The following is a 9,672-nucleotide window of genomic DNA, read 5'->3' as shown; positions in this document are numbered from 1 at the left end:
GACCTTATAAACACCAATTGAACCCACATGACCTAATTGAATATACGTACTGTATTTTAACAACTATAAGGTGCACCGCATTTTAAGGCGCGCCCTCAATGAATCACACATTTTAATTTTTTCCCATATATAAAGCACACTGGATTATAAAGCGCCCTGTCTATTTTGGAGAAAATGTAAGACTTTTAAGTGCGCCTTATAGTCATGAAAATACGGTAGTATTAATATTAGCATTTTTTAGGCTTCAGCCTCAGTGTAAATTTATTAAAAAATGTGACCAGATTAAATGCGCAAGCCTTGTAATGTATGTACCTGACACAATGTGCTCGCCATTTTGCTCGTCAGAGGCAGCACTCTAACGGTTAGATCAGATACGCCAGGTTTGTAGTTTTGATGGATGGTACAGCAACAATGCATCAATTCAGCAAAGTGCAGCACGAGAAATGTACAATTTGGTTAGAGAGTTAAAAAAAGCCATTTTCAAAAAAGGGGTAAAGATGTTAAACTATTTTTTGCTGATTTCACACAGCAATTGACATTAAAGACAAAATAATTGATTTTTGAGGTCCAAAACTGTACAGTTTTGACTATTTTTTTACTGATTTCACATAGCAATCGGCATTGAAGACAAAATAATTGATTTTTGAGGTCCAAAACTGTAGTTTTGACTATTTTTTTGCTGATTTCACACAGCAATTGACATTAAAGACAAAATAATTGATTTTTGAGGTCCAAAACTGTAGTTTTGACTATTTTTTTGCTGATTTCACACAGCAATCGGCATTGAAGACAAAATAATAGATTTTTGAGTTCCAAAACTGTAGTTTTGACTAATTAATGGGATATTGCAATAAAAGAGTTTCAGCTACCATAACTTGAAGTACTGGAAATGAATGGTCAAGCCATTTATTTAATTGCTCAATCATAAATTAAGTGAGACTATATTCATGCTGCTGCCACCTGGCAGTAATCATACTGCCGACAGTATTGAAATGTCTGTACATTTGGCCATCTACCTTCGAAGAGATGAGTGGCTTGGGGGCTTATCAAAGAGGAACAGAGCATGAGATTGATGTTGACAGCAACTTGTAATGTTTTTACATTTTTTGGGATTGCTGCACATTTACTAAAGCGTGACATTGCCGACTCCCATTCCTTGTGAGCTAGCAAGAGCAATAAGGAAACAGTGGTCTAAAATGCTTCTCATTGCATTCATTGGGAAGTCTATGTTTGTGTTGATTAAGGGTTGCCTAACTGGTGGAGTCCATTATGAGATTCTTAAGCAAGGTGCCATTGGTCAGTATTTTGTAGCTTCAATAAATACATATTCGACAAAGCTGGCTTCAATCTTTTTTTATAAATCTGCTATTTGCATCCATTTTGGTTGTGATTTTGCAAGCAGTTTTCCCATATTATTTATTTAATTGCTTATGTACATAACTCATTATTTTTTTAAATATAGATATCTTTATTCTATCCTATTTTGCATAGTATAAAATAGCGAGGACTGAATGGCAAAAGAGTTTTCTGCATTTTAGCAAAGTTTTATTTGAAAATGTTAAATGAAAGCCTTTCATTATTTCTTTAAATTGCAATTTTGCAAAATAAACTTTTGGTACTAGCATTTAGTACTCTGTTGTGTTCGTAGACAATGCAATTTCCCCAAAGAACATATATTTTTATGTGGTATCTATACAGTATTAAAATGTACACAGCAATATGTTTGTTTAACTTTTACAGTTAATTTTATACCGCAATATTGATTTCAAGCTATTCCCAAATGTATTTGCAGCAATTTTCAGCAGCAAAGCAATATTGCCAGAAATTGCCAAAACTGTTATTTAAATAATACAAAAAAAAGGTTTACCTCTGCCTTCCATTATTTCATATTTTGCACTATGGGTATTTAAAGAGAATCTTTTCACTTGTTTTGTTTGTTACTATGAGTGACAATTGTCTAACCATTTGACAAATGGAGTCAACAATGTGTTGAGAGTTAACAGCATCCATTTGTTAGTTCACCCACTTGACAGTAGAGTCAGTGTCGCATGCATTGTAGGGTAGAAGTTACATTACGTGCATGCATGGCACAGTATGGCACGTATAAAGCTTCTATCTGAACAGATAGAAATCACATTTCCCACAATTCCTGCTGGGCCTTGTGTTGCTAGGGAACAAAGTGCCTTGAGTGAAAGATTCATCCTGCTAAAAGAAGCGCCTGCGCATTTTTTTTCTGACTATAGAGAGAATGGAATGGATTTAAGGGGGTCTGCATGTCGCCCTCAGGAAAGCCATTCTTATCATGGAATTGTGGAAGGAGGAAAAAGGAGGGGGGTGGGATTGGTGGTATCCAAGCAGGACAGTAAATGCAGAAGGGGATTAAACGGTAGTCAGGATTACATATCAAAAATAAGAAAAGGCATTCAGGACAAGGAGATGTTCACACACACACACATACAAACACAAAGTGCACATCAAATGTTGTTATTTACACATACAGCAGTCCTTCAAGTTTGCAGTTGAGTGAAAATCAAAATAGAGCATTGAAACTATTATACTACACCATGTTGTCGCGCTCTATTTAAAATAATGTAGATACAGTGTTCCCTCGCTACTTCGCGCTTCAGCTATCGCAGACTCAGAGCTTCGCAGATTTTTTTCAGGATATTAAGTTAAAATTATAAATTACATCATTTTACAAGAGGTGGAAACAAAATATTCAATAAGAATTAGTAATTGCATCAGAAAAAGGCCAAAGAAATGGTCAATAACATGGTGAGAGTTCAGGAATGGCATTAATGACGTCATGGCTGTTTACAGGCGCATCTTCACCGCCCAAAAAAACAATGTTCACAACTCCTAATAACGATGTTTCTTACGTGCAAAAAAAAACTGCAGAAGATCCTCCATCCGGAGTACTATGATGTTTTTGCTTGGTGGTGCTTTTGTGCACGTGTTATCCGTTTCTTTAAGCATTTTTGAAGGGGCACGCCTACTTCGCGGAAACACAGCTATTGCGGGGGGGGTCCCGGTCCCCATTAACCGCGATAACCAAGGGAACACTGTATCACATATATGGCGCAATGTGCTCACTCACACCCACTTCCACATACTGACATACTACATGCGCTCTGTCTCGCACACATTAACACGATGCCGTCCTCTGATCATTTCCACAAAGGCGTTTTACCAGTCTGCATCTTCCTCTATGTAATAATCAGGTGTTGCAGTACCATCAAATAGACCCGGGTCCAGGGATTTGCGTTGCTTTCCTCGGGCAAAGACTCGTGACAATGAACCCAGGCCCATTTTCTCTTTCTTCTTCTTACATTTGGCCACCTCCAGATCTTCTAGAGACTGAGGGATGAGAAAAAGAAGGCGTGATGAAAGATGGGGGGGAGAAAAAGATGCTTGTGATAAATGGCAAGACAAGACGTGAAGTGATATTTGTCATGCTGCCAGACGAGCGCATACAAATGCAGAAAAAGCCTGTTTACACAAAGCACAACAGTTTCACTCACTTGGATCTATTGTGTGTTAAGGCTAGAATACTCCTTTATGGATCCAAGGTACATAAAGTGCTAATCCAAGTAGGAAAATGTCACACAAGTGCAAATAAAATTCTTCACTAGTATCCACCAAGGTTGGGAATCATTGGTTTAAGAACAAGGTATGAAATGTGACCACTATAGACTACTGCAATTTAAACTCTAGTATTAATTTACTTGCATTTTTATTACATTTTTACTTCTTTGATATAATCCTTCTGACTAAAACAGTTGAGTTTCTATTACAAAATATAAAATACTAAATTAAAAAAAGTAATTACCTATTTTGAGGCAATGGAAATGAACAGCTTTTTCTGTTTTCAGTCATTTTCTAGAGCAGGGGCAGGGAACCTATGGCTCGGGAGCCACATGTGGCTCTTTTGATGGTTGCATCTGGCTCTCTGCTAACCTGTGAGCTAAGATACGGAAACTGCTGGTGACGGGGCTGAGATACTACGTCTAGAGCTGCTTTAATCTTCTTTTTTTTTGGAATTAGACTTCTGGAATGTATACTCATTGATTAGCAACTGCATAAGAATGTTTTCAAAAGTATTCCGAGTTTTTTTTCCACGTTAAAAGTGTTGAAACTACAAAAATAGGCACCCATTTACATGAATTTTGACTTTTAAATTCAGAGTATGGCTCCCAAGAAATAACATTAGAAAATATGAATTGTTTGTGACTCTCTTCGTCAAAAAAGGTTCCCAACCCCTGTTCTAGAATTTAGTTCTTTTGTGCTAAAAAAAACAATGGTGGGCATCTCTTACATTGCAGAGTGAGTGAGTCCGATGGCGTGGAGAGTTGATGTCACTAGGTGTAGATGACCTGTCTCCCTCCACAGCTGAGGCGTCAGAGATGAAGGAGGGTTGACGTGAGTGGCACGGGCTCACCCGCACAGAAGCCACTAGATGGGATGACATTGTGGGGAAGGGGGGGAGGGGAAGCTTAGATTTTCTTTGCCTGCAGGTGGGCTGTGGTATTTGATGCAATAAAACTGGCTAAAAGTGATTGTGATTCTTTACACTCATAAGTATGAAGATATATTACCAAATCAAAAGCCAAAACATTCATGCATCGTCTAGTTGCCAAGCAACAATGAGACTGACATACGCACCTGAGATCTATTTCATGATTTGTATGTAGGAGTTGCTCAACTGAAGATTTTTTTTGTAGTTGAGGAAATGAATGTCGACTATTAATAAAGTATTCGGTGCCATTTTTGACAGTTTTAAGTAGCGCATATTAGTCCCCAGATATTTTCTTTTCTTGTGTATATGTTTGAAGTGGGAAGACAAGACACTCATTACTGCTCTCTCCCAAAATGGATTTATCAGTGCCATGATATGCAATATAGAGCATACAAAACTTGGAAATGTTTGTAATTTTCACCCATGAACACACCAAATGTGTATAAAAATACTAAGTATTTTTTTTTTTTTAAATCCAGGAAATAAACACAGATTTTTAAACAATTTATCAGTGAAACTTGGTGGCCAATAAGACTTAAGGCATCCAGAAAAACTTACATTCAGTACTTTGTAATGTATCTTTGGTAGACAATGACACAGGCTCCTGTGGTTTTGACCAAGTTAACACACATTGTACTCTGGCACACTCTCTGGAGCACGTACAGGTTTTCATTCAAACTGAACAAGAGGACACCTTTTCTAGTGTGATCAGTTGAATGCAATAGCAGAGTCACTAGTAATGTTCCCTCTAATTTTTCATTGGTCTGGGCAGAAAGACAACCTCCCTGAGCGCACTGAGTACCAGTGTGAGCGACATCATCACTGCTCGCTATGGGCACACCAGTATCACACCTGCCATAAGCAGGTGCATGCCATTGTTCCCTCTAATTTTTCATGTAAAACATGCTGAAAAAACACAAAAACATAAGAGTGGACAGAGCTACTGCCACTGGCTGCCGCGTAAACGGCGCCATCATGGGGAAAGGGGTAAAAAATAAGTTTGGATTTTATTTACTGCGCGCCATATGATTGCTGCTGCGCGGAGAAGACGAGTGGTGCGCAATTGCGCAGCTTAGAGGGAATGTTGGTCACTAGCACAAAAAAAGATATAATTTTTTTAAAAAGTTTCCTATCGTCTTTTTATGTGCGACATAAGTGGATCGACCACCTCACATGGTTTGATTTGAACATTAAACTGATAGAAAGACATCTGCAAAGCGTGAGGAAAGCTGTACATATTTATCCTTACTGCCTTTATCCAAAAAGTGCATGAAATGATGGCTAACAACAGCACATTCACATGCATGCGACAGATCAACCACTCTCCATTTACCTTGTCTGTCGGTGGGATGGCCCGTGTGCACATAGAGGGTCTGCTGACTCTGTCTGATGGCAGCAGTGAGGGGAAGATCCGCCTGCATCACCCACTCCTGGTTGTTGCCGTTTACAACCGTCTCTGTTGGCATTGCCAGGGAATGACGTTTCGGCACGTCCTTGGTCAGTGTGGCTAGTGACTGTTTGGCCTTGGAAGTTGGGAAAACATAGAAATGAGATTTAGGGGCATGTTTTATGAAGGGTTAATCACGCTTGTGAGGGTGTGTTTTCTTGTGGCGTAAAGATGACACATTTGAATGATTTGAAGTAGTATGGTGAGATTTCCGCTGATTTACAAGAGATGGATGAATGAATTGAATGCTTTTATTGTCATTATATAAGTATAATGAGATTCAAAGCTTTCACTACGTAGTGCACAAATAACAACAAACAGACAAAATAAATAAATAATCAATAAATATTGATATTGATGTATATATATATATATATATGTATATATATATATATATATATATATATATATATATATATATATATATATATATATATATATATATATATATTAACATATATGTCAACATATATATCAATATATATATATATATATGTATATCTATATCTATATATACGTATACGTATTAATAGATAAAGATATATATATATATATATATATATATATATATATATATATATATATATATATATATATATATATATATATATATATATATATATATATATATATATATATATATATATATATATATATATATATATATATATATATATATATATATATATATATAAATATATAAATATAGTGTATATGTATGTAGCGAGATTCTTCCACAGTTTTGGAGATGTTCAGCGCCAAATCATACGTTTCCAAAACCATCGAACTTCAAATGGAACAAGCCCGTTCCGCTCTGCTTACCTCACTTGAGCTACTTATAAATCCATTTCTTATTTATTGATGACTTATTTGCCTGTTTGTCGTTATTTGTGTACTATACAGTGAAAACGTTAAATCTCATTCCAACTGTATAATGACAATAAAAGCATTCAATTCAATATGGCCAAGAAAAAGAAATCAAATGTACTTATTTCAATGGTGCTAGAAGACGATAAATATAATTTCACATCACTATGCACTATCTTCACTATTAATAACATATATTCCAACTAGACAGTGGGCAAGATTCAAGAGAAGCATGGGAAAGTACTGTAATTTTCTTTTTTTTCCCTTTCCTGGAGAAAGTACTCATTTTCTCTTACGTAGGATGAATATACCAGACTTTTTCTGTGGTATGATCTGCTAAGTAAAGCTCAGTTTTTAAAAAAGGCCTTAAATGTGTTCGTCTATGCAAATCAAAATCAACACAGCCAAAATCCCTTGCAATCAATCACCATACTTCATTACAATAATCAATCACTAACCACAAGGAACTGACATGCAGATCATAACATTAAAATCACAACCATTTATTAGTGGTCACACTACTAATGTCTTTTTTTCTGATTTAGAGCTAAATCACATTCATATCAATCACAAAAGGGAAATCCTCAGGATCAGAGTTGGTTAAAAGACAGGGTTCATTTAGGGTGAGCTTGGGGATTGATCAAATACATTTCCACAACAATAATTAGGGCATATTTCCAAGGATCAAAAAGGGGTTAAGGCAGGTCAACGTCAAAGCTCGACAAAACGGGTACATCTTACCGCCATGACCCTCGGGGAGAAGTCCCTGTCCCCGAGCCGCTCAAACACCCGGAACTCCATTCTTTGATTGACACAGTTACTCATCTAAATGGGATGAAAACACGTGGAAGGACTATACTGCACATTCAAATGATTTAGTGGAATTAGTATTAATAACCTGGATTAACCCAATGGTACGATTATAGAAAGGGGTCTTTTATATCATGCTTTTTTGTAGGAAGGATAAAAAAAAGCTACAATCTCATCAACCTTGTTATTCATAAAAATGAAGGGGCATAATAATGAATAATGGATATATATAGATGGTATAAATGAGATGTTTTGTGGGATTGTTAATTGTGAGGCATTTGAGTTTAATAGATTCCAGTATTTAGTTACAAGTGCCACATGTAGTATTGATTCAATAGCTACTAGATTAAATAAAGTGTACTACACATTAATTCTCCTACATATCTAAAACACACTGCAAAATATTGCACTTATTGTTGCACGGTAAAATGTTTAAGAGCACTTATAAAGATGAAATTGATATCAGACCATCCAGAGAGCATGTGATACACTGGAAAACACAGTACTGTGTATTTTAATTTACTAGTTTTTAAAATTCAGATCCAGATTAAAAATGGGATTAAAGAACTGTGACACAAAAACAACAATGGATTGAGGTGAGTGAGTATATGTGTTTGTGTGTGTGTGTGTGTACGTGTTTGTGTGTGTGTGCCCAAGTACTTAAACTCCAATTCCGAAATATTTGATTTCTGCACGCTCCTTCTTACCATAGCGAGTTCAGCCTCCAACTCCTTAATACGGTTTTCTTTGAGATCCAGCTGAGTCCGCAGCATTCCCATGTGCTCGGTGGCTTCCTTGGTCTGCCGTCGCAGGTCCCACTTTTCTCTCTCCAACATGTCCTTCTCTTTGGCAAGTGCTTTTACTGCATCCTCGCTTTCCTGTTGGATAACCACAGAGTGTAGTCAGTGCGTGTGTATGTATAATAATAACAAGAACACACAATTGGCTGACAAAAAAAATGCACATTTTACTGATTTATAGAGATCTACAGCAATAATCTTTTCACTTTTCCATCAAAACCTGACAAAGCAAGTGAAATAGGTGGATCTCAAATATTTTATTATTATTATTTTAGTATGAATAATATAAGATTAAAATATTCCACCCGGGCGGGCGCCATGAACAGTAATTTCCTAACATCACACTAATCTACTCTGTTCTATTTCATATACTTACATGCACTTACTTACATACTTCAAAAGATTTTTCAAGGAACACTAGATAATCCTCATTTAAAAACGGATAACACAGCATCAGGACCTTAGTAGGGTTCAGTATCTTGCACAAGTATACTTGGACAACGTCAGCACAGGAGGGAAACGAGCCCACAACCACCTGAGTTGGGGAAAAACTACTCAATCATTGAAGCAAGCTACCCAATTAGTCCAAGTTGATCTAGTGGCCAGCAGAAAACAATGCTCTTCCACTAGGAGATAGAAGGTATTTGCCACTTGTGTCCACCAGATTGTCACAGAGTAATAGGTATGTGTTCGATTAATATTGTGATTTACCGTATTTTCACGACTATAAGGCGCACCGCATTATAAGGCGCAGCCTCAATGAATTACATTTTTTTCCATATATAAGGCGCACTGTATTATAAGGCGCACTGTCTATTTTGGAGAAAATGTAAAACTTTTAAGTGCGCCTTATAGTCGTGAAAATACGGTAATTGCTATTGACTTCCAGGAATGAAGCACTCACAACACAGTCACCTCTAGAGCCAGCCATTGTTGATGTTTTGGATTTTTTTTGTATAAAATCTTGCAGTGGGGGAGGAGCTATATGATGGAAGATTTTGTAAACTAAGATGGCATCTGCATATTTAACAGTATTGTTTCAGTTCAGGTGTTTGTGTTTTTTTAATATCCGACAGTGGTGGTTTTTCGTTTTTGGTTTTCTGTTTTTTCCACATATAAGGCGCACTGGATTATAAGGCGCACTGTCTATTTTGGAGAAAATTTAAGACTTTTAGGTGCGCCTTATAGTCATGAAAATACGGAATATTATAAACCAAATAGGTAACTAAAAC

The 9,672-nt window shown here is 36.6% G+C and overlaps 1 protein-coding gene across 1 annotated transcript in view; it reads right to left on the bottom strand.

Moving 5' to 3' along the window:
• Positions 1 to 896: 896 nt before the first annotated feature.
• kazna (kazrin, periplakin interacting protein a) overlaps positions 897 to 9,672 on the bottom strand; it is an 82,192-nt gene continuing 73,416 nt past the window's right edge. Inside the window, exons 7-10 of the mRNA XM_077715451.1 lie at positions 8,348 to 8,518; positions 5,850 to 6,039; positions 4,316 to 4,452; positions 897 to 3,357 (exon numbers count right to left, since the gene is read on the bottom strand). Of these exons, the coding sequence (XP_077571577.1) occupies positions 3,187 to 3,357; positions 4,316 to 4,452; positions 5,850 to 6,039; positions 8,348 to 8,518 (669 nt within the window). The 3' untranslated portion in view covers positions 897 to 3,186. The remainder of the gene's footprint in view (positions 3,358 to 4,315; positions 4,453 to 5,849; positions 6,040 to 8,347; positions 8,519 to 9,672) is intronic.

This window comes from Stigmatopora nigra, chromosome 1 (assembly GCF_051989575.1).
Source record: "Stigmatopora nigra isolate UIUO_SnigA chromosome 1, RoL_Snig_1.1, whole genome shotgun sequence".
Lineage (NCBI taxonomy): Eukaryota > Metazoa > Chordata > Actinopteri > Syngnathiformes > Syngnathidae > Stigmatopora > Stigmatopora nigra.
Note: the sequence above shows the minus strand (reverse complement) of the source record. Positions and strands in the feature narration are given on the sequence as shown.